Source organism: Pinus tabuliformis, chromosome 5_1 (genome assembly GCF_031772625.1).
Source record: "Pinus tabuliformis cultivar Carrire ecotype Pingquan chromosome 5_1, CPIR1, whole genome shotgun sequence".
Lineage (NCBI taxonomy): Eukaryota > Viridiplantae > Streptophyta > Pinopsida > Pinales > Pinaceae > Pinus > Pinus tabuliformis.
The window spans coordinates 864,814,244-864,841,110 of record NC_142305.1 but is presented as its reverse complement, the minus strand read 5'-3'; the positions used below and the strand labels follow the sequence as shown (position 1 = coordinate 864,841,110).

The window sequence follows — 26,867 nt, the reverse complement described above, 5'->3', positions numbered from 1 at the left end:
ATTTGAAAGAGCTTCCTTATACCTAGTGAAGTGCCTTGAGGCACCACTATCAATTAACCAATTTCCCAAGGTATTCGGAGGAGAGGTAGTAGAGAGGGAATATATAAGATAAAATTCTTTTTGCTTGTTATCAACAACATTAGATTCATCAGGGAAAAGGAATGCTCCCGCGACAACATGGAAATGGTCACCCTCCCAAGAGATCAAGAAACACCAGGTTGTTGTTGAATCTGCCATTCCTTTGATCGTTGTTGCCCTTGAATTTGTTGTTGTTGTGGTTGTCATCATCATGAGGTGTATCCCTTCTATTAGGACACTCCCTAGCATAGTGGCCAAACTTGTTGCAAATGAAGCATCTTCCTTTACTTCCATTCTTGAAACCCGGTCTTCCTTGACATTGCTTCTTTGAACCTGCATTGTTCTTCTTTTTAGCATGAGCGGAGAATGCAGTAGGATCATTCCCATTTGAAGGCATATCTAGTTCCATCATCCTTGTTTCTTCTTGAGAACATCTTGTTAGCAATTCTTCAAAACCTGGAATCCTATCGTTGTTAAGAATAGTAGTGTTGAACACGTGCCATTCATGAGGGAGTTCTCCAAGGGCAATGAGAGTGAGCTCCCTATCAGCAATAGCTTCTCCAATCGAAAGATCATTCTTGATCTCGGTAATCCTCATGAAGTAGGATTGATTATCTTCACCTCTTCCCTTCTTTATGTCCTTCAATTTGTTCTTGAGAAAGAGAACTTGGTTTGCATTGCTAGCTTTGAACATGCCAACCAACCTGTCATATATCTCCTTTGATGTGTTCAAATCAGAGACGTAAGCAACTAAATGCTTATGAATAGAATCCTTGATGATCTTCTTTACTTTGACTTCACCCTTCTTGTACTTTGTCTTAGCAGTAGCTGGTGCATTTGAAAGAGGCTCATAAATCTTTCCCTACACATGATCCATAACATCCTGCTCTTCCAAAGTCAAATCAAGAGACATCTTCCATGCATGATAATCAGACTTATCATGAAGCTTGTCATCAGATTTGAAGTAGGATGTGGAGCCTATTGACTCTTGTCATTTTCCAACAAATCTCAGTGATTTCTCTTTTCACTCTTGCTTGGGCTTTGTCTTCACCTCATCTCTGATATCATATTAATTTTAGATAACAATGATGTGTTCTATGCTTAAAAGCAATTTATTTCAATTTCCTTATTAGCCCAATATCAATTTCTAGATTAGCAATCACATTAACATGACAGTAAATGTAGATAGAACATAAATAAAAGAGTAGAATACAAGCCAAGACAAGAGGACACAAGATATGGCGCCAGCAAGGGACAAACCCCAATGTGGGGAAACCCTTTGATAAATTCTTCTTATTATTCTTCAAAAGTTTAGCAGATAGAAATAGTACAATATGTAATATTCACTTGCCCAATCAAAGTGCCATTTGTCCAGTCAAACAGCAGCGACAGAAAGACCTAACCAGAAAGTCAACACTGGTCAATAGCGTAGAATTTGACCTCCAAAACAGCTCAGTGTAACCCAATCAACTCGAGCTTCAACAACAATTCAAACTAGCCCAAAAACAGTTCGAAAATACTCAGTCAAACTTTGTCAACGCAAGTCAATGCTGCAGTCAAACCCTGCTACAGTCAACGCTGGTCAAACAGTACAAACTGCCTTGTCATGTCCCCATTTTTATTCTTCTTCATAGTACATCCGGGGTGGATTTCCAGGATAGGGGATGGCCAAGTCAGTGGAGTAGGTTTATGTCATCAAGGGTCCCGATGGAGTTTTTATGGGGTTTGATGGCATTCACTTGGCATATTCCATCATCAGCACAATTTGCCTTTCGTTTCTTTGCATCTTGACAACTTTCAAAAATCAACATTATAATTGGGCATAACTTAATTAATTATGCTCAAGGTGGCATTCCGGGGAGATTCATTGGTGAAACACCTTAGCGTAATAGCTTGTTGGAACCAGAACGAGAAGATCTACATTATGAGACTTTTGAATGGGAGTTTCAATGATCTGAGGAGACATTGTGGCCAATTTACCCTTTTCCAGCATTAAAAAGAATATTTTAATTAAAATAAAAGAGGGAAAAGTGCTCCATGATCAAAATAATAATAAAATAGAAGATTCTAGAGGGGCCCATCAAATCTATAAAAGAGGAGGAAGAGGCCATTTGAGGACATCTTGGATTGAGTATTGTTTCTTGTATGAGAGGTTGAGAACTTGGTTCTCTATTCTAGCAATAGCCCCAGGACGGGAACCCTCAAGTGATTTAGTGAGAGTGGGTGAGCACCCATCTATTCCCTTGGTGAATCCGTTCCGGGTTCACAGGTTGCAGTGTATTGTTTTTTAGTTTGTTTTGGAGGTGCATTGTGGCATGATTGCAGCTCTGTTGAGGCCTGTTATCTCAACTATTTTTCCAGCATGTAAAACCCTAGTTTTTATATTATAATAAAGCTTAGATTGTTGCTACTTATCGTATTATCAAATTGCATGCATTTTGTTATATATCTACATTGCAATCTTCTGTTAATGAGTAGAAATTTTATGTGAAGGGAATGTTCCAAATTTATTTCAAATGGGACATTACAGTGGTATTAGAGCCTTGGTCTTGGCTCAATCTGTTGGTTTTTTAGTTTCCAGTTGTAGTTATTATTAAAGGGTTCTGCCTAAGAAGTCAAAGACCTAGTTTCTGCAACAAACTAAGAGCTTATTCAAAGAGCTCGACAAATTTTCTTACTAACTATTTGACAAAATTTATGAGAAATAGTTGGATGCATAATAATCAACAAAATCGTCCAATGTTACAAGTGAGCCGAACATTTGATTTTTGTTGCCATCACATTATTATTTGGGGCTGATTTATATGTTTGTGAAGGAGACCGCAACATATCATTAGAGGGTCGAATGATAAAAGGGGTCGTGGGCTATATTGGATAATCTTTCTTTGGGGCCAAAGTTTATAAAGGGCCAAGATTTAATTTTATAAATCCAAATTAAAGGGGGCTCGATTCTTAAAGTGCAAATATTCTTGTTTTCCAAATTAATATTTTTTTTTGAGTGCCGAAAGCAAGGTGGGGCCAAAGAATACTGCGTCTTCCACCACCGTTTGTAGAAGTCGAACTCATGGGAAGGAGCCGAATCCTATTGAAATTTCAGGAGTCTGAATGTTTTCTTATGCCTAAAGAGAGTCATGTTCAACAAAACCTAGCTGTTGTTCTTTCCTAGAGATTAGAGGCCAAGTTAATATCAAAAGAAGTAGTTTGAACTTGTAGCAGCCTTCAATTCAACATTTTCTCACCTTGATTTTGTCATTCTTGTCCATTGAGACAAGCCCAGGTGCACCATCCTATTTTAAAATTGTATTTGCTCCTAAAGAAGTAATAAAATGGCTCAGCAATTCTCTATTTCGAGTGTTTTCATGGGTGCTTAATGCATATTTCGTTTTTCTGATTGCTGGATAGTTTGCATGCTTTGTATATCACTTACATTCCTGTTTAGGAACATTACAATGGTATCAGAGCCATAATATTGACTCAACCTATGGGAAAATTTGGAATCAAACAACATGGCGGTCACCTGGAATGAGGTGTTGAGGATATAACAAATGATGATTGATGTGGGAAAGAAGTTGATTCATTCCTCAGTTGGGAATCCGGACATGATAGCAATTGATCTGGAGTTATCGGGGGAGAATTGAAGGGCACACCAATCATTGGGTCATGGCATACAGGCGTCCTTCTCTTTTTGGGAATTCTATGAACTAAGGGATATGCACAAACCAATGGAGATTCAGTGGGATTTTGCAAGGATGATGAGAAGTATTAAGGAAAAAAATGAAAGAGTAGTTGAAGGGGCCATGGTTGGCAAGGAGACAGTTGAGCATACACCCATTGATGAGGCGTCATCCATTGAGGAGGTATTTGGGGTTGTGACCGAGTTCTCAAGTGATAACAATGCACCACAGGTTGATGAGGTGTCGGAAGACAACTCCACCATTGTTGAGGAGCCAATAGGTACAGAGGCCTCTAGATCTATGATGGAGTTGCCAGACGACAGTCACCTACAGCTGACTGGTGAGCATATCATGCATATCGGGTTGTCTATGGAGCAGCAATCGAAGGCTCATGTCGAGGCCGTGATGGAGGAGGATGTGCAGCCATCCCTTGGACTAGCCATGGATGAGGGGCAGCATAGAGGTCGCGCGTTGGGTTTTCAGCACAGTTCTTATGACTGTGTTGACAATGCTACTTGAGGCAGAGATCTATGTTATCTACATCGATTTGGAGGCAGCCCTTTCAGAGGTCCTGAGAATGTCTCTTTGTTTGACTTATGAAGATCATGTATGATCTCAGGTTGGCCTTATGAGGCCTAATGTGTTTGATGATGTAAGACTTATGTCTCATGATATTTGTACTTTGTATCTCAGCTGAACATTTGATGAATATCTAATAGAAGAAGAAGAATTGATTATGGGTTTTCCCCCTTGTGGGGTTTTGCCCTGGTCTCTGACCAAAATCCTGGTGTCTCTATTGTGTGTGCTTTTCTATTATGTTCCTTCTTTTTTCGCTGCATTGTTGTTATTATTGTTCTCTCTACATAATTGTTAATGATAATATGATGTTATGGGGTGAGTGTAATGTGAAAATGTTGAAAAAGTTTGAAATTGCAATTATCTACAACAGAGAACAATCTAGCCCAAAAAATTAACAACCATCTCTCGGATCCTACCCAAGCTTCAACTCTAAAGTATTATACACCTCCACCTGGATCTGGTGCTCTACACTGGACCTTTTCCTTTTCTCCTATTGAGTCTTGTCCCTTGCTAGGACCTTTCTTCGCTTTGCAACTCATACTAGACCTTAGGTTGTTCCACATAGACTTCCTCCTTATGTGAACCATGCAAGAAGGCAGTCTTCACATCCATCTGATGTAGATTCCATCCTTTTGAGGCAACAAGGGCTATAATCGAACAGATGGTGGTGTAGCGAGCAACAACGGCAAATATCTCATAAAAATCTATACCATCTTTTTGACAGAAGCCTCGAGCAACAAATCTGGCCTTGAACTTCTCGGCACTTCCATCAGCACCATGTTTGATCTTCTAGAGCCATTTAGAGGTGACAACAGATTTGTCCTGGGGTCTAGCAACCACATCCCAGACATCATTCTTCATAATTGACTCGTACTCGCCGTTCATAGCATCCTTCCATACTTGTTGCTTCACAGCTTCTTCGAATGAGCAAGGTTCAGACTGAATAATGGTGCTCATAGCAGTTAAGTACCCTTGGTACCTATTAGGCTTTTTGCTTTCACGAAATGCCCCCCTCGGTGAAACATGTCTCTCGGCATCTTCGAGAGTTTCCCTCAACCACGAGGGTCTCCTTTCGGAGGAGGAGGCTCATGAGGAGGAGGATCAATGGGATCCATTGGTTCTTCAACATCAGGTATCAGCTCATCCTGCGAATCTCCCTGGTTTCCTGCATCTGCTTCTTTGTCCTTCCTTGGAATAGGAAGGTTTCTAATCTTCGTTAGGGCAATATCCTCATCGAAGGTGACATCATGACTCAACTCTACTTCTCTTTCACCATGCACATAGATTCTATATGCCTTAGAAATTTCACTGTAGCCCACAAAAGTTGTTTTCTTCCCAGATGCCTCCAATTTACTTCTCTTTTGTTTTGGCACATGAAAATATATGGGACCACCAAAAATTCTAAAATGAGAAGCATCAGGTTTCTTACCAGTGAAAACTTCTTTGGGAGTTTTGGAGTCCAATGCTTGATGAGGGCATCGATTATGAACGTACACAGCAGCATTGGCAACTTCTCCCCATAGGAACTTTGGAAGTCTTTGATCATGAAGCATGGCACAAGTGGCTTCTATAATGGAATGATTCTTCCTTTCAACAACACCATTTTTCTCAAGAGTATATGCAGTAGTAGTATCCCTCTTAATTCTAGCTTCCCTGAAATAGTCATTGAATTCATTTGACACATACTCAGTTCCATTGTCAGTCCTCAATATCTTGATCTTCTTCCCTGTTTCATTTTCCACCAAAGCTTTGAAGGCACAAAACCATGAGAATATTTCATCCTTCTTCTTCAAGAAATATATCCAAGTTTTGCAAGAGAAGTCATCCACAAAGACATCGTAATATAAATATCCTCCTAATGATGTGACAGACAACATACCAGATAGATCAGAATGAACCAATTTCAAAATGTATGTGGTCTTGCTATCACTTGAGGGGAATGGTCCCCTTGTATGTTTTCCCTCGGCACATCGCTGACATACACCTTCATGCTCTATTTTGAATTTGAGCATACCTGTAACCATCTTCCTTGCATCGGGTAGAGCCTTACAGTGAAGATGAGAAAACCTCTGGTACCATAGTTCAGATTGAAGAGGTGTCGCAAGACATGGCTCCCAGTGGACTTCCTCCGACTTGATATAAACTGTCAACCCTGAATGATATAGATATCCTCCTAATGATGTCACAGACAACATACCACATAGATCAGAATGAACCAATTGCAAAATGTTTGTGATCTTGCTATCACTTGAGGGGAATGGTCCGTTGTATGTTTTCCCTTGGCACATCCCTGACATACACCTTCATGCTATATTTTGAATTTGGGCATACCTATAACCATCTTCCTTGCATCGGGTAGAGCCTTATAGTGAAGATGAGAAAACCTCCGGTGCCATAGTTCGGATTGAATAGATGTGTCGCAAGACATGGCTCCCAGTGGAGTTCCTCCAACTTGATATAAACTGTCAACCCTGAATCCAAGAGTAAATTCTTCTTTGAAATTTCTTTTCCACACACATACCTTTCCATCGATGAATTCCACCTTGAATCCTTTGTCTTCCATCACCGAGATAGACACTAGATTCTTCTTTAGATCAAGTACATATAATACTTCTTGAAGATGAACAGTGTTACCTTGATTCAATTAAAGGGTAACATTCCCAACTCCCTTCACAAGATAGGTGGCATTGTCTCCAAGGATAATTTCCAAATTTGTATCTTTCTCTATCAGATTTGAAAGAGCTTCCTTGTACCCAGTGAAGTGCCTTGAGGCACCACTATCAATCAACCAATTTCCCAAAGAATTCGGAGGAGAGGCAGTGGAGAGGGCATATATAAGATAAAATCCCTTTTGCTTAGAATTTACAACATTACACTCATCATACCTAGAGTTTCTTGTTCTTTTAGAAGCTTGATCATTTCCAAGTTGAGTAGCGGAAGCATTCCTTTTCCCTTTGTTGTTGAACCTGTCATTCCTTTGATTTTTTTTGTTGCCCCTAGAATGATCGTAATTTGTGATCATCATCATGAGATGTGTCCCTTCTATTTGGACACTCCCTGGCATAGTGACAAAACTTGTTGCAAACGAAGCATCTTCCCTTCCTTCCATTTTTGAATCCCAGTCTTCCTTGACTTTGCTTCTTTGAACCTACATTGTTATTCCTCTTGGCATGAGCGGAGAATGCGGTAGGATTATTCCTATTCGAAGTTATCTCCAATCCCATCACCCTTGTTTCTTCCTGAGAACATCTAGTCAACAATTCTTCAAAACCTAGAATTCTGGCATTATTGAGAATAGTAGTGTTGAACACATGCCATTCGGGAGGAAGATCTCCAAGAGCAATGAGAGTGAGCTTCCTGTCAACAATAGCTTCACCAATCAAAAAAAGATCATTTTTATCTCAGTAATCCTCATGAAGTAGGATTGAATATCCTCACCTTTTCCCTTCTTTATATCCTTCAGCTTGTTCTTGAGGAAAATAATTTGATTTTCATTGTTGGATTTCAACATGCCAACCAACTTGTCATATATCTCCTTTGATGTATTCAAATCAAAGATGTAAGCAACTAAGTGCTTATGAATATAATCCCTGATGATACTCTTGGCTTTAACTTCACCCTTCTTGTACTTTGTCTTAGTAGTGACCAATGCATTTGAAGGAGGTTCCAAAATCTTTCCCTGCACATAATCCATGACATCTTGCTCTTCTAAAGTCAAATCAAGAGACATATTCCATGCATGATAATCAAACTTATCATGAAGCTTATCATCAAACTTGAAGTAGGATGTCGAGGCCATTGAGACTTGTTCTTGATCAGTGATTGCTCCTCTTAATGATTGTTCTTCACTCTTGCTTGGGCTTTGTCTTCACCTCAGCTCTGATACCATGTTAATTTTAGGATAACAATGGTATGTTCTATGCTTAGAGCAATTTTACTTCAATTTTCTTTATTAGTCCAATATCATATCCAGTATAACAATCACATCAACATGATAGTAAAATGCAGATAGAATATAAACAATAACAGTAGAAGACAAGCCAACACAAGAGGACACAAGATATGGCACCAGCAAGGGACAAACCTGTGGGGAAACCCTTGATCAATTCTTCTTATAATTCTTCAAAAGTTCAGTACAGAGAGTACAATTTATAATATTCACTTTCCCAAACTGATCAGTCAAAATAGCAGAAACAGAAAGTCAACACTGGTCAACAGGGCTAAAATTGACCTCCAAAGCAACTTGGTCAACTTGGCCTCCAATAGCAAGATAATGTAGCCCAAAATAGTCCGAAAATAATCAGTCAAATCTGGTGAACAAAAGTTAACGCAACAACATGAATTAGGGCAATCAACACTAGTCAACGCATGGATCAAACTACCTCGGTTTTTGTGCCCAAAACAATGACCTGCCCAAACAGAAGTCTCCCTCACAAAACTGAAGTCAAACAAGGTCAATGTTGGTCAAAGTCAGCCTCTTGAAATTTCAGTCCCCTGAAATTTCAGTTGAATTTGGTCAACGCAACAACTAGAAAAGATATTCTTCCTTTCGCACGTGTAGAGAGAGAGAGGCCCAGAGATCTATACCCAATCAAGATGAGAGAGAGAAAGATGAATGAGATGAGATACCAAAATGAGGAGGAGGCGCCTTGTATTTATATGCAATATTGATGGTTGGCCGACCTTGACAATTTGTCCATAATCAAAATAAATTCATAACTTCATTTGTACATGTCAGAATGGGATGATATTTAGATCAATACTACACCTCTTGGAAAGAGAAATCCAAGAAAAATATTAGTTGCCTCATAAAAGTTGTCCAAAGTGATGTTTGGCCCTAGTTTCCAAATTTAACATGTTCCTAAGAAGATCATATCACATAATGATGCCAAGTTCAATTCTAGGTTTTGGAAGGAGTTATTTGCATGTTTGGGGACATAGTTGGCTTTTAGTACAACTTATCATCCACAAACAGATGGATAGATAGAGAGGGTCAAGAGGATTCTTGAGGACATGTTGAGGATGTATGTTATGCACCAGTAGAGGAAGTCGAAAGAGTATCTTCCACAGGTAGAGTATGCGTCCAATAATGGATATCAGGAGTCCTTGAGGATGAGTCCATTTGAGGCACTTTATGGGTGAAGTTGCAATACTCCCATCAACTGGAGTGATCCAGTGAACATGGTGTTGATTGGACCGGGCATGTTGGTAGAGATGGAACAATAAATGTAGGTTATCAAGAATAATCAAAAGGAAGCACAAGACAAGGAGAAGAGTTATTCAAATTATCGCAGGGAATTTAAGGAGTTTAAGGTTAGAGAGCATGTGTACTTGAGCATCAAGCCCAAGAAGAGTTCCTTGAGGATTGGGTCATGTGCCAATTTGGCACCTCAATATTGCAGGCCTTTTGAGATCATTGAGAGGATTGGACCAATGGCCTATAGTCTTGCACTGCCATCGACAATGAAAGTCCATGATGTTTTCCATGTTTCATTACTTAGGAGATATGTGAAGGATGTTGATCATGTGATTGATTGGTCTGTATTGCAAGTGGAACCAGAAGGAGAATTCTAGTCAGAACCTCAGTGCATATTGCAGTGGAAACAACTCATGCTCCGGAACTGAGCAATCGAGCAAGTTAAAGTGCAGTGGAAGCACTTTGGGCCCAATGAAGCTACACGGGATATGTTTGATTAGATGTGGGTTATGTATCCTTCATTGTTTGTCGGTTGAGGCAAAGGATTTTTAATATATGTACATATCTATGTATGGTTGTTATTGGAAATACCGCAATGAGTTGTGTTATAAAGCTCCAACAAGCGGTATGATTGTCATGTTTGTCATGTTGGTCATGGTTTGCAGTGGTTGTTACTGTAAATACTGCATTGAGCTAAGCTATAAAGCTCCACAAGTAGTATGTTTTGTTTCTTAGTAGTTTGCACGTCATAGGTGTCATAGAACACCGAGGATGGTGTTCCCACAAGGGGGAGGGGTTTGTAACAACCCCGAGTTAAAAGTTCATGTAATAAAGGATAATAAAGGCAAAATAAGACCAAGGTCATGGGATACGTCTTCCAAGCTGAATGTTGAGCAAAACATCCTAGTGGGTGTCACTTTCATTTTATTATGGCTAAGGAAATTGGCAAAGACGTTGGTAAAGGCAACGAGGCATTAATTGACATTTATTTATGAAAATAAAGGAAAATATGAGAAAAGGGAGATGAAGGGTCACAAATTTGCATGAGAGGGAAATTGAAGGAAAAATTAAGGAAAATGAAAAAAATAGAAGCCTCAATGATAAAAAGGTTTATGAGGATCAGTTCACAACTTTTGTTGGTTTAGCTTTTTGTCAGTTTTGGCTTTGGAATTAGTTTTAGAAAGAGAAAAGCACCAAGAGGAGAAAACAAGAAAGCAAACAAGCAAGGACAAGGAAAGAAAAGGGCAAGCAAGGAATGTTGGATCAAGCAACTTTAGCAAGAGGACTTGCAGGTAACAGGTTGCATGTCTGATTTCCTAGCTAATTTGTGAATGCATGGTACATGCATTTGTGTTTTGGTTCATTTGTTGTCATTGTCATGGGTTTTTCCTGGTTTGACAATGGTTTCATCCTTGCCTTTCAATTTCTGGATAGCCATGATGTGATGGGATTATTTTTTGGTTGAGCTTTGGATTATCAGAAGGTTTTGGAACCAGGTGAGGTGATCTTAGGAAAATTCGCAATGGTTGGTGGTGGAGGTGGTTTAATCCCCCTGAATCCATCAATAGGTGGGTGGAGACAGGAAAGTTCTTCAAGGTAATGGTGAAGAAACTCTAAGGCATTCAGACTTGTTTTGGGCATTGTGATCTCTTGACCGGTTTTGGTGAGATCGCAGTAGCCTGAGGGTGGAGGTGGTTTAGTCTCCAGGATGCCCTTGTTGTTTATGTCTTGAGATACCACATTCATGCTTGGAATATGGCACGGGGGTGATTGGATGAAATAAATATTTGGTTCAAGCCAATCTAGGGTTGGGTGGTACATGGAAGTCTCTGACTTGGTTGGCTTTTGCATAAGTTAATAAGAGATGTTTTCTTATTGTAATCTTTGAGCACTTGTACGTGTTATTATGGTGATTTGATGGTTGTTATGTCATGGTTAATAATCTATTTATATGTTGGTTGTAAGCATGGATTGGTAATGTACTATAACTATGACTTGTTCAAGATTTGATAAGTATTTGATGGTTAATGAATGCATGAGCTAACAAGTGTTATTGCAACTATTATGAGAGGGCATTAGACCTTCTTGGTGATTCTTAGATAAGTTTCAGACTCCTATGATCATATATGCATTCATGACCTGTAGTTTACATGTTCACCACTTTTTTTACAAAATGATTGTCATGGTTAGGTCTGGATAGGTCAAGTTCTTGTTCCAGTTTTGTATGATTAGAACCTCAGACTTCCTTTGGCACCTATCTCTGGCAACTAGAAGTCAATCTCCTACCAAAACTGCATTCTAACTCGCACAGCCTCTACTTGAAATCTCATACGACCATCTCTAGAAAGTTGCAAAAAATTATCTGCAATATTTCAAATAATATGGAGAAAATTCTATCTCACCTCTACTGGAAAATCGATCTGCAAAACTAACCCAACTTCCTCTACACACTCGCACTCCTCTGTAGCTCCAACTAGATCCTACACTCTACCCTAGTTCCTACAACTTCTCACTGAGAAATGCTTTCAGAAATAGATTTGGTGAATATATTGCCTCCCTCTATCTCTGAAGCTATTCGCACTTCCTCCAACAGATAGATCTGGTGACTGGAAATGAAATTATTGCTTCAAATCTGTGACCTGGGAAATCTGGCTATTTGATCTACTTACTTTAGCCCTGTCTACAGACAAATCAACCCTCTCTAAACTAGAGAAATGAATTGGAGATATCCCTCTTTCCGACTACACTACTTCTATTGCTCGTACGAATACCAAGACCATGACAAAGACCCTTGACACTAGAATCCTCCCAAGACCAAGTCACTAGGCTCCTCTTCAACGTTCCTCTTCTTCTTTCTCTTCTCGTCTTCCTTTAGATTCTCGACCTCTTCTTGTAGGTCTGCAACCCTACAACAAAAACTCTAGATGATTTTCGTTCCTTGAATAGTCTCCTCAAGAGGGAGACTCCTTCGACTTCCTTACTCGGCTTCCTTGAGCGAAGTCCTTTCCAAACTTGATTACCCTTGTATAATTGCAAACTATGATTTATCTTGGCCAACTTCGAACCTGCAATTTCTCGCACGTGTGAAGGTAATCTGGCCCAAAAGATGTAGGTTTTAACCCCGTACAGAAATTACCTGCATACGAATTCTAAAACACAGAAAATAAACAATGCAAGATCATAACACATAAAACACATATACACAGAGATTTTCCCCTGGATCCCAAAACCGGGACTACCAGATTGATTTTTCATTATTTTCCTTTCAATGTTACAATACATATTTATACATGTCGAAGCATCCAATACCATGGACCGAAAACCATCATGTCCAATACCATGGACCGAAAAATCATCGCATCCAATACCATGGACCGAAAACCATCGTGTCCAAAAAAAAGTGTGAAAATCATGCACAAAACCATTGGTGGATCCGCCCAACCTAACATAGGGTCCAAAACCAAAATTTTCCAGGGCGCTGCACCGAACCCCATAAAGTGGGGTTACGGGTGCCCTTCAAACTCCCTGTTAACTACGTGGAAAGAATATAACACAACCCAACAAAACAGTCCTCCAATAATGACCCTCTCCTTCCATATCCTTCCTTCTATCCTCACTAGTTTTAAGGCTCTTTCTAAGATAATTTGCGCACTTGATGTTAGAGACTTGCTACACCGAATTGATTGCCTTCAAATGAGGTTGAGCACTGCTATATATACTTGTTTGTCCATGCCCATTAGGCCGACATGATCTCTCTCAAATCATCCTTACATTGTAAGCCGACTTGAGTGAGGGCTAGTGACAAGGTCTTGGAGGGTTACTTACAAAGAAAAGTATGACTCTTTACAATGTGTAACATGGCTTCATTACATGACAATGACTCTTTTAGACTTTTATGACAAGATGACAATATCCGTAAGGGCTCTCAATGGGAGCCTTAACTAAAAATAAAATCTCTTGCTCATGAAACCCATGATGGAAGCATTACAATAAATTTATTTTTCGTCTTTACATCTCTTACATAAAATCACAATTACATGTCATTATGAAGACCGAACCTAGTGACACTCTTCTACATTAGTGAGGGCACAGTTCGAACCAGATGGAGAGCATTAGAGAGAGGGAGAAACAACTAATTGGGAGCAGGATTCCGGAAAATTTCACAATTGTTTTCCTGTGCCGGAGAGTCAAGAAAAGAGAGGCTGAATTCATCTACAGAGAGGGTCGTACAGGCAATGAGAGTTAGCCAGCCTAAGAGTGCGAGTTGCCAGAAGAGGTTCGTTTCAGTTACTGGAGGCCAAAATAGAGTCCAGAAGGCAGAGCGAAAAATTTCTAGAGGTATAGGGAGGCTAGATGACCTAGTTAGAGGTAGATCCAGGGCTATGTGTATTTCCCAGAGCCAGCTAGTGCAAATTCCAGGCAATGCGAGTTTGCCAATGTGGGATTCGAGTAAGACAAAGGAGGCCGTGTTATTTTGCAGAGGAGATATGGGATCTCCAAATTATTTTTCTAATTTATTTCCAAAGGATTGCTAGTTGGGCATCTAGTTGTAATATTTTCCTAAATTGTTGCATAATAAAATAAACCCTCATCTGTTGCACTAAATTTCCCTTGAGGATTTTTCCATGGACTTTTCAGTCCAAAATAATTGTGTCATTTTTATGCATGTGCATTTGTTTCTCAATTCTTGATTTTACTTCCGCAAAATTATTTTTATTGTGAGAATTGCAGTGTGATTTATTCATTAATTGCCATAAACAATTAAATTGCTAATGATTTAAGGGAATAAATTCCAATTGCTGCAATTTCAAGGAAATTTCACATGGGATCAAAGCATTATTAATCAGATTTGAGGCTCAAAGGCGAAAGATTAGTAGATCGTGTAGTTTCAGAGGGAGATCTGAAGCACAAGATTCAGATCTGTGCAGACAAAGCTATGGGTGCAAATTGTTGGGCATAAATCAATTTCTAGAGCCAGAGTGTAGGAAAAGTCTGATTTGCTCAAAAGCAGAGTTTGTAGGACGTGTGGTTGCAGAAGTAGGTTTTGGAGAGCAAATCAATTGATTCATAGAGCAGATATGGGCACAAAAGATTTGCAGCAAGGGTTTGCAGTTGCAGATCTGTGCAGGGGTGGAAGAGAAAAACACGTAGAGAGAAGATTTCCAGAATTCTTAGAGGGTTTCCTGTTTCCAGTTTTCAGGAGGAGATCTGTGATTTCTAGTTGCAGAAGGTTGTAGCAAATTTCCAGTCAACTAATGCGTGCTTTAGGAGCAACAATATGTGTGCCAAATTACAGAGAAGGACATCCGAAAGGTAGAGCTAGTTGCCTAGTTGAGGTGTAGCAGGCAATGTGAGTACCAGAAATTTTGTGGAGAGGCTAGAATACATAAGATCTCCAAGACCCAGAAATCGTTTCGTGAAATTCCACTTGGTTTATGTTTTATGAAAATAATTAATATTTTAATGGGGTTCCTAAGTCTAAACTTAGGAAAATAAAAATATATTAATGGGTATTAATAAAAATATGGGTGAGAAACTTCTAAGAGACAAGGATCAAGTCTGTTTTAATCTTAGCCGTTGATTAGGGACTTAATCTCAGTCGTTGATTCATCAACAGGAAAAGTATAAGAGGAGGCTTGAGGATCAATTGGAGATCCACCAAGTTGATCAGTCAATTCGATTTTTCTGAGAAGTGGGTTGCTGAGAAAATCGAACCAATGATCTGAGTTGCAGCGAGAGGGGCAGAAGCAGAGATTTGGATCGAAGAGGAAGTTTCGAGCCAAAGAGTACGTAGCAGAGAGGCAGCATGAGCATCAGTAGAGGCACCGCAGAGGCCTACGCAACCTAGGAGGGGCTCACGCAGAGCTGACGCAGTCCAGAGGGACTCTTGCAGTAGCAATGCAAAGTATTCGTTAGAAGTCCGAGATTTTGCTGGAGAAGCAAGGTTCTGAGCTGGGAGGGCTGAACAGTAGCCTTCATCCAGCAAATCGATCCAGCAGAAAGGGTGACGCAGTCTTCTAGAGGCAAGACGCTAGCTCACGTAGTGATTGCGTAGGGACTTCGCAGTGTTTGCCGAGGGGGTCAGATCACTCATTGGATCAGTTATGACTTTGGGAACAAGGTAAACCCTTGAATGTATTTCTTGTTGCCGTGATTTCTCTGTAAGGTTAGCCGGTGTGAGAGGCAACCTGTTGTACTCAGATTCTGCTTTCTTAATAATACAAACCCTCTATCTGCTGCACCGGTTTTCCCAAGTTGGTTTTTTCCAGGGACGTGTTGTCCAAAAATAATGGTGTCCGTTGTGTGTTTGTCTCATCTATTGTTTCAGTTTATGATCTATATGTCAGTGTAGTCTGCAGTAGTGTTTTTCATCATTGTTCATAAATTAAATAACTTGTTGAACAAAATAACAAGTAGGAGATGCTAAACCAGTGACTACGGTAGGATTTATGTTTGTAAAGATTCAGAAATTTTCACATTGCTCATACGTCAACCTTCAAATCAACATGGATCTTTGGCCAGTATTAGACAGGTCAGCTTCCAAATCAGTCGGCTTTCTGTAATGCATTTCAGCCTTTAGCTCCCAAATCAGTCAGCTTTCTGTAATGCATTTCGGCCTTTCTTTATATATAGAACAGAGACCCTTTCTAATTTGTGACCCCTCCATAATTCAGTCCACGAGGATCTTTGCAACATCCTCCAAGTCTACCTCTGATCTCGCACTATGCCGCATTAGATCTCAGAGATATATCACAAAATGGAGCCCTCCAACAGATCTTGCAACTATGTCTTAGGATGCACATTCAAACAGAGATATGCCATAGAAATGAGATATCCACAACTGCCGAAACATCTGCCTTCAAGTTCAGATGATGCCATAGAGAGGTTGTCTCAGATTTGCGCTATACCACAAAGATATATTGTCTCAGATCTGCATTGTACCACAGAGATATATTTGCTCAAATCTGCGTTGTACCACAGAGATATATGTGCCTCAAAGCCGCATTGTTTCTTTGAGATAATTTGGCCTCAGATTTGTGCATTGGACTGCACAAGATTCGATCTCTTTGGAGCTAGAGAGAGCGAGTATATTTGCTTCTGATCTGCGACTTTGGTCTCCTTATCCTTCTCATCCAAAACAGAAACATATCCGCACCTTTTCCACACTACATGCACTTCAAAGTTCATATCCATACTTTTTCTGCTTGAGAACCATATACAATATACCAAAACAAGACATAGTGGTCGAGAAGTCTTTCGGTCAGAGACATTGAGGTTCGATCTGAAGTTTTAACATATTACTGTGCGTGTATATATATATATATTCAGTGCTTCACTGAATTTGCTCCTTAAACATAAACTTTGGACAGTGTCTGAACTTCAAAAATCACGTGAGACATCAATTCTCCATTGAGATATAAGACAGATTTTTTATCACTGAATACTGAGGCATGGTAGAGGGTTATTCGATCTCCTGATCCTGAGATCTTTCAGCCTCTTAGAACAGAGGGTTTCAGCCTGGTAGTCTCAATCCTTGATATTTTATTCTGAGGTCTTACATTAATCATATTAAGCCTCTTGATATTAGATCTCCAACTAGGGCTTCCAAGAATTCATCATAACTCTGATACCATGTTGAAGAATCAAGTACAAAGTGTACTAGCCCTATTTCTGCACTACTGATAATTATTTGTGAATTTATTAGATCTTCTTTACAATTTTATTCTTCTTCATCAAATAATACACTTCAACAATTCAACCAATAATAGTAAAGAAAAGAAGAAGAGACCATAGTGCACAAATAATGAGAAACACCAATGGTTAGGTCAGAGACCAGGGCAAAACTTCATAAGGGGGAAAACCCAACCAAGCTATTCAGCTATTCCTTAGAGAAATCCTTCAATGGTATAGATAATACTGACCACAAGATGGCGTCCACAACTGCTAAGTCTCCAATATAAATGTCTGCAACTCAAGGTCAACAAGCTGTCTAATAAAGTGTCCAATGAGTTCATCACTGAGAGGCTAATCCTCTCATCATATCACAGAAGACAAGGTTTGGATGATAGACCTTTTGAACCTCTGACTTTGAATAGTATCACAATCACATTAGAAGTCGAATCTAGGCTCAGCTCTCGGACCCAGACTTCAGATCACTATAATAATAAGCAGATCTCAGACACCAAACTTCAGATCAAATGATAATAAGCAAATCTTGAATACCAAACTTCGGATGACAATGATAATAAGAAACTCTCGAATACCAGACTTCAGATCACAATGATAATAACCAGATCTTGAATGCCAAACTTCAGATCACAATGATAATAAGCAGATCTCGAATACCAGACTTCAGATCACAATGATAATAAGCAGATATCAAAATACCAAACTTCAGATCACAATGATAATAAGCATATCTCGAATACCAACTTCAGAATCCAGATCACAATTATAATAAGAAAATCTCGAACCTTTGACTTCAGATCATAAGTATAATGAGCAAATCTTGAACCTCTGACATCAGGTCATAAGTATAATGAGCAAAGTCCTGTGGTTATGGTCCAACAATTAGGTGGGGAGGTTTGGTCCCCACAAGTCTTGTGGTCCGATCCTGGGTAGGACTATGTACGCTTGAGAGCTGCTCCAGACGCGATTTCTTCAGTCAAAAGAAAAAAATATAATGAGCAGATCTTGAACCTCTGACATCAGATCATAAGTATAATGAGCAGATCTCGAACCTCTGACATCATATCATAACTTATAAGTATAATGAGCAGATCTCGAACCTCTAACATCAGATCATAACTATAATGAGCAGATATCGAACCTCTGACCTTAGATCATAGGTATAATGAGCAGATCTCTAATAATTGATTTCAAATCATAAATGTAATGAGAAAATCTATAGATCTCGAACCACTTCACATAAGAGAGCAGATGAGTAAGGTATGTGTGTTCCAATTGCATACAAAGCAAAGTGAATTAACCTTTCTCTATATATCTATCATGTGATCTGAATGAGTGAGTTTCCAGGCAAACCAACTAGATATCATGTGATTCGAATGAGAGAGTTTCAAGGCAAGCCAACTAGCCATCATGTGATCCGAATGAGAGAGTTTCAAGGCAAGCCAACTAGCCATCATGTGATCCAACTTAGCACTTGTGGAGCCACTTGAAAATATAAATAAAATAATAATTTCTTCTTTCCAAAAATACATTTTGACCAAATCAAAAGCATGAAGAACATGCTAGAAACAATAATAATTTTGTTCTTCTCAAGTACAATGATAATTATGAAGACCGACCATAGCTACACATTCAACACTTCCTTAGCTAAGAATTCCCCCCCCCCCCTCCATTGTTACCATTGGAACCCTTCCTTTTTCCCTTCTTGGCCATGTTGACCAGGGCCGAGTTCTCCTCTCCATCCCTTTACCTATTGGCCTCAGAATCCTCCTGAGTCTCTTCCCGTATGTAATCATCCTAAAGCCTCTCCCAATTGGGAAGTTTCTCTCGAGCGCAAATTCCCTTAACAAATGGTTCTTATGACTTGCGAAACCATTCAACGCAACAATTGTGAGCTCTACATCCTCCACTTTCTCCCCAGTGACCACAAAATGATCTCGTGTCTGAGTGATTGTTATGAAGTAATCGGTAGCATTATCAAATCTTGACATTTGGATGGATCTGAGCTTGTTTCTCAAGATCATTTTCATGTTCATGTTGTCACTCTAAAATAGGTCCGCTAGAGCTTTGAAAATCCCCCTAGTTGTCTTTCTTTTCCATGTGAGAAATCAAGTGATCCCTCATGGCATCCATGATGACCTGCTGAGAACTAATGTCCTTTTCGAGGACTGCCAACTATGTTTGCTCTGTTGGTGATTGAATATCCTTGTCAACAATCTCCTGATGGGTAGTTTCTTTCAGCATCAAGGCAACCCTTACCTTCCAGGACAAGAAATTTGATGCTCCATCCAACCTATCCTCAAATCTCAAATTGATTGTTGACATCTCTAAATCTGATAATTACTACCTTGTGCTAAGTCCTTTTAGCACCCATAAGAAAAATAAAGTTGTTTGTTTATAGATCTGTTAATATTTCCTATGGATTTGTGTTTTGATCCTTAGAAACACCCACAAAAATTATTTTTTGATCAGTACGGTCTCCCCTTCTCCCTCCAAAGAGTGACCTCTACCAATCACTGTTGGCTGCAATTTGCAAACTGTTGGCATTGTCTTTCATACCCTACTAACTCTACCAACTGTACTTTCCATATCGATCCGTAGGCATCACTCTCCCTGCATAGGCAACCCTACTACATACAGTCCCATACACTCTACAGTTTGATGGCTAGTTGACTACTCATGTTAGGCCATACAATTTACTCGCACGTTGTACTAGCTTGTATGGTTCAAAAAAGAACTCTTGTGGCGACTCCATGCAGCATAGTATTTCCGCATACAACCTGTACGACTGCATGCTACCTCTCTAGTGGCTCCTCACATGTCCCTGTAACTCAATAACTTTGGTCGTTGTACCTAGATTGATGACTGTGCTCATGGTATTTTTCCTCTGCATCACGCATTACCCACTCACAGCCTGTAATGTCCTTCTTTGCTACTAGTGACTACTTTCTCTATTGGCAGCGCAATCCTTAGCAGTGACTACTATGGCTGCCCCATACCTGCATTTTTTCCTAGCAGATATCCTTTTTTTAATTTCCCCTTCGGCACAGGTCTTGTACCCCACTCATGATCTTTATTTTACTTTAATCTTTGTTTTTTGTCTTGCAATGCCTCCCTGTTTTATCTTAGCTGCTTTATTAATCTGTCAACTCTATTGTACGATGGTTGTCAAATGACCTACTTTTCTTTTTTTATAGCTCATCCCCTGCATGTCCAAACTTAAACTTTTCTACTTGGCTCCATCTGCCTATGGCTCGATCTATATGACTCTACCCCCTACACAAACAACCCCTGTACATTACTTGTAGGACTGATTCTTTTTGTGCTTTGTGGCTCGATCTACCTCTGCAATTCTTAGAGATCAGTCTTCAGAGGTCGCGCTCTAATACCATGTTAATTTCTAACCCCAACAACATGTTTAATTACTTCCTAGCATATCAGATCTACTGAATAGAAACACGGTTGTGATTTTAACACTTCAATTATAACAGCATAAGCAAATTGAAAGAAACTATCTCATACATATGCACACATAAGATTTTGTCCCTTTAAGTCTGTTGTTTCATTAACAAAGTCTACAACATACAAGGGCTCCCTTCCTGGGATAATGACCCTCGAAGGAAAAATATCAACACAACAAAAAACTGGAATTAATGCAACTGATCAAACCCTTGATTTGTCCTTCGACCTATTCGCTGATTTGGATCCTTCCCTTGTTTCCCCTTGCAATCTTTCTTGAACCCAACACACTTGGATGAAAGTCCTTCTTCACCCAATCACTGAGATCTCACTCTCACTGTGTCTTGTGTCAAGTTGTGTCTTCTCCCTTAGCCTAGCCTTCCTTTTATAAGTTTGAATTAGACCAAATCCACAATCCTAATCTCCAAAGTGGTTGATGGTTGAGATTATATCTCAACCACTTCAAATCAACAATTGAGATATATCTAATTCACTAATGCAAAATAACCATTGCATTTCATTAGATTAACTCATTTTATCTTATAAAACTCAATTACTTTAATAATAAAAGTAATTTCTAAGGTAACGGGTCAATTAGGCAACGTCCATACACCTAGACACTTGGGCCTATACGGAAGTACCTGCCTGAACTACAAACATCAACACCTCCAAACTCTACAAAATAGGGTATAGAAAATTAATCATCCCTCTCCTCCCAAGAAATCATTATATCTCCAATTAAGGTCAAGATTTATTACTTTGTAAATCAGTAAGTGCATCAATGGCATTCATTTGTCTTGAGTCTTGACCAGAAAACCATCATAGTGATGTTTTCACAGTCTTTTCGTTTTGTTTTGCAATACAAATGTCCAAAAGAAACACTATTATGCCTAGACAAATCCCTGTGTTTGTTACATAGAGATTGCACGTGTGACAGAGATAACAAACCAACCAATGGCATTTTTGACAATTAGCATGTGAACCTGTTTTTTATTTATTTAGATTGTCAGTTACTAACAACTTGTCAAGTGAATTAAAGCCTTTGAGACAAAGAGAAATGGAACTATGGATATAGACACATGAAGTGAGACTACGGACTTAATCAAGACTAACCAACATGCAAATTTAAACTCTTAATGCAATTAAAAATGTAACCACAAGTGAATGCAATGAGTTATGAGACCGATATGGTGTTATTAAAGTAATAACACATTAGAAATTTCATTACAACCAAGTGGCCATAACTGATTAGTTATCACTAGTGATGTTGCAAACATTGCACTGATGAATATATTACCAAGGGTCCAAAAAGAAACTTATCAGAAACATCAAAAAAAAATTCCGAAAATATTAACAAACTCACAAAAATACAAAAAAAAATCAATTTGTTAAACATCTAAAGCAACCTCCTCCATCTAGCCCTTTTATGGACAAATGTAATAGTAACCCCTTTGTTCTCAATCACCTGCTTTCACTCTTCAAAGAGAGCAAAAATGGTCCAAAATATCCAAAAATCTCTTGACTCGGCCAATATTTTCCATTTTCCCTCCATATTTTGCCAATATATTGCTGACATGTCACAAGATATTCAAAATATCGTAATCGATTCAAAATTTGAAAAAATTGCATTCTTTTTAACGATAATATTGCCAAACTGAAAGAATCACTATATACTGTGATGTTGGCAATATATCACCGATATTTGGAATTCACTAGATCTATACTAAAGGCCATTTGTAAGGAAATCCTCGATCATCAAAGGATTGGTTCTGAGTCAGAAGAGAAAGCTCATAATGTGGCAGCCTTGGTCTAAGACATTGAGCTATCATTAAAAATGATGTAATCAATCCCTGTTAAGGAAATCTAAAAAAAAAATCCTATGTGATTCAGCAATCTATTGTGTTTGCTCTATGTGATTTTATAAGTATTCATAGATAACCATCGACATTATATGTTGTACCAGTCTTGGTACATATTTTTAACAAATGGAAAAAAATAACCTATGTAAGTATTAAACAGAGTCATAAGTAGTTTTCCAACACGTTGAATGATTAGTTTCAATAAAAAAATTAGAGGAAAGATACTCCTCTTATATGATAACTTCTAACACAAACCACAGGATCTCAAAAACCCTAGTATAAAATCATTATTTGTTAACGTCCATCATATATTCTGGGCTTAAATGTAAACTTCCATAGATATCTCAATGCAACATTTGACTAACATGTAGACTGCTGTTGGTCCTAATCAATCAGAAAAGCTGGTCAGGTTTTGTTAGTATTTATGTAAATAACTGCCAAGGAGAAATAGCATATACATTCTGAGGCCCCCTTACTAGTAAATGTTCTCAAAATAATAATAATAACAATTATAAAACCTTTCAGACCCTCAAACGACGATGTTTAAATGTCACTGGACCTATGTTTAGTATATTAAGATGTGCTTGATAGAAAACAAAATAGAGACCTCCAAACGAAATTTGAACACAAAATATAGAAGCCTGAGTCTTTAACCTTTTCACAAGCTATGTAACAAGCAGGGACTGCTTGCAAACACGAGAACAGACCTGAACAGCTACCCTATACTATGTCCAGTTAAAGTAAACATGTTCAAACATCAGTTACCAAACTTAAGAGAGAAAAGCAACTCACCTGATGGAGAATGCAATCCATTTGAAACAGGAGAAGGCACATTAGCTGCGGACATCTTTTGGATGAGTTCAAAATGTTGTTGAAGCAGCTGATTGAACTTTGTGATCTGTTGTTTCACAGTTAATCTGGTATAGTATGCCTTAAAGAAATCTGGATTTTGCTCTTCCAGCTTCTGCCATACTGCAAAACACATCAAAAGTATCAAGGACTGAAAGGACAATAGAATGACCTTCTCTCCCATGAAAATAAAATAATTTAATTACAAATAATTCTGATCATGCCAGCCCTAAAAAACTGAAGGCCCTCTTGCTAGAGAAATCATAAAACACTTGTGATTCCTTCTGTTAACTCTTTAGCAATCCAGATAATTCATCAGTAACATAATCAAGCTTGCCCCTACTAACACAAACACTTCCCACCTAGGCAGATTGGCTCCTCTACTATCACTGAAATGAACTGGAGTGTCCTTACAAAATGAATATCAATAAATGAAAGATGAATCCCAACCACAAACATTGTATTACAAATACATACAAGGCATCATCTGCTAACTGTTTTCCACCCCTGATCTATATATCAAAAGTTCCGAGGCACAACTCTCAAGGAGAGATTCCTTGTTACATGCAGCAGATGATTCCATTCATGAAAGAATATTATTAGCCATTACTTTTGTAACTGCTCTTCCCTCTTTTGTCAAGTTTGGCCTAGTACGGTTGGGGACACTAATTAGGCTTATATATAGTGAGATTGAGAAGAGTGATTCTACCAAAAGAGTGCCTAAGGCTTGTTAGAAACCATTGTAGTCCATTGAGGCCAATACTGTAACTTTTCTATAGTGTATGAATGAGAGAATAGTGCTTACTGCTCCAAATTTCTGTTTGTTGTCCACTATAATCATGCTACTAATTTATTAGAACTACTCTACCTTTTCACAGGCCTCTCATATCATGATACATGGTATCTTTATTCTTGAGTTTGCCATTCAATGGTCGTGTTTATGTAGATCTGAATTTTTTATTGGTGTTTCCAGTGTTTCTATTTAGCTGTAAGTTAATTCTATGAGTGCAGATCTGTGCATCGTGTGGATGTAAAACTACAACATGGTAATAGGACTTTACATCTAAGATTCTCCATGTCTGTGGGAGGGATTTGTCAAAGTATCTTAGTTGGTGCAATGCCCAAAGCGATCTGGATATTGGAGTAATCCATTCCTAGGAGAAGCACCAAGAGGTGTGGGACCTCGTGAGTGAGATGCCTGTTACTCATGAAAAGTGGGTAACCCCTGTGAGAAAAATTTTCTCCCCTTTTGTCAGGTAGCCATGCCAACAGCCCTATGATGATCCACAGATGGCTTGACTTCCAAGCTCTCCACTTATGCTTTGGTCACTGCTCTCTCCCATCTACCATACTTCTTAAATGAAGGTGGGTCATCTATCAAAAGGTACACTAACCATTTCTGTAATCATGTGCTTTCATTTAATGTTAAAGGCATACTAATATGGATCACATACCAAGCTGAATGATTGACTGCTCTTAATTGTACCCTTGTTCCCATACTTCACCTGAAAGATTATCCTTTGCCCCTAGTCTAGTGTGACCTCCTCCCATCTACCATACTTCTTAAATGAAGATGGGTCATCTATCAAAAGGAAGATTATCCTTTGCCCCTAGTCTAGTGTGACCTCCTCCCATCCACCATACTTCTTAAATGAAGGTGGGTCATCTATCAAAAGGTACACTAACCATTTCTGTAATCATGTGCTTTCGTTTAATGTTAAAGGCATACTAATATGGATCACAGACCAAGCTGAATGATTGACTGCTCTTAATTGTACCCTTGTTCCCATACTTCACCTGGAAGATTATCCTTTGCCCTAGTCTAGTGTGACCTCCCCCATGGCCCATTTTTCCACTATTTAGGAGGGGCACTAATAGGAGACAATAATTGATATAGCGCGCCCAAGGTAATCCACAGTTGACACCTTCCATCTCTCCCTTATATTCACTTTCATTCTTTCGGTTAATTGTCACTGGTCATCAGGACTAGCACTCTATATCCTCATCTTTGAGTCAGTACCATCATTTATCATGCAATAATTACTAAGAATTTCAAATAAACATATGCATTTAGACAAGGAATAATGGAAACCCTAGCAATATTCCATTACATGCAAAACTATAGAAGATATTCAACAAAATACTTATAATTTATCCAAGAACATGCCTTCCTTCAATCCCAATATGACATCTCCACAACAAAAATTAATTTCCAATAGCCAAAATCCACATAAGATCATATCTCCATAAGTAGCAAAGTACAACAAAGCAAGTTGAGTCTCTTCTAGAGAGGTTGAGATCCACAAATGAGATGATGAACAAATGAGAGAGGTGATCCTCTACTTATATGAAGTCTATCACCTCTAATTGTTAACTAAAAACCCCTAAAACAAGTTTGATTTTTTAGTAGACATAAAGTAAAATTGGGTCCTATTACCCACCAAAAACGGGTGACCCCTAGGGGAAACTTTTCTCCTACTCATCTTTTCCAGTCAGCAACTAGCAGCGCCTGACAACCACCTTGTAGCCGATGTGACATGCCATTCATATCTCCACCAACTGGATTATGCATATGTCTCCTTACCCATTTGTCAAGAACACATGTTGGAAGGTGGGCTTCTGATCAAAGAGGCACTTTATTCACTTTGCAATCGAGTGCTTATGCTTGTTTTGTATTTGGGCATTTTGGCATAGAATATGGGGTAATTTGCAAGAAAGATGGGTCTTGGTCATAGTCTTGTTCCCCCGCCTTAAATGGGGAGTTAATTCTCAATCCTACTCTAGTGGGACCTCCCATAATGGCCCATGGCTTTAGGAAGGGGCACTACTTAGGAAACCATGATTGAAATAGCATAGCCCCATCTCTCCCTATTCCATACTTACCACTTTCCATCTTACATTATAATCCCTTATTCCACTTCCCTTATGTGAAAATTCCTTGAAATGCAGCAACTGGAATTTATTCTTCTAACTGATTAATTATGCAGTTTATTTGTTACGACAAATAACAAATAAATCACACTGCAATTTCTTCACAATAAAATTACGCTACGAAAAATAAACTGGAACTAAGAAAATAGATGCACACACACAATAAAAATGACACCAATATTTTTGGACAAAAGTCCCCAAAAAAACCCAACTGGGAAAACCAGTGTAGCAGATGAGGGTTTATTTTATTATATGCAGCAGCAAAATCTGAGTACAATATCTGGATGCCCAAACTGGCAATCCTCAACAAAATAATCTAGCCAAAATAATAGTGAGACAATTTGTCTCACTCGACAACTAAACTCAGCTCTGAAACTGGCTCTACCTAGGCTACTCAAACCCCTGCATGAGCCTCTACATAGACTCTACTCGCACTACCTATGGAACTGCTCTGATCCTATCGTTCTGCCCAACTCAGCCACTGGAGATGACTTGCTTGGCCTTTTGGATCCTCCTCCAACCACTAGCCCCTGAATCGACCTCCTCTACAGC

At 38.9% G+C, this 26,867-nt stretch overlaps 1 protein-coding gene across 4 annotated transcripts in view; it reads right to left on the bottom strand.

Moving 5' to 3' along the window:
* The window catches only part of LOC149167568 (histidine-tRNA ligase), a 341,880-nt gene that overhangs the window by 65,889 nt on the left and 249,124 nt on the right, over positions 1 to 26,867 (bottom strand). For all 4 annotated transcript variants that reach the window (XM_089433027.1, XM_089433028.1, XM_089433025.1 and 1 more), the window contains one exon: positions 23,328 to 23,507. In XM_089433027.1, the coding sequence (XP_089289153.1) occupies positions 23,328 to 23,507 (180 nt within the window). The remainder of the gene's footprint in view (positions 1 to 23,327; positions 23,508 to 26,867) is intronic.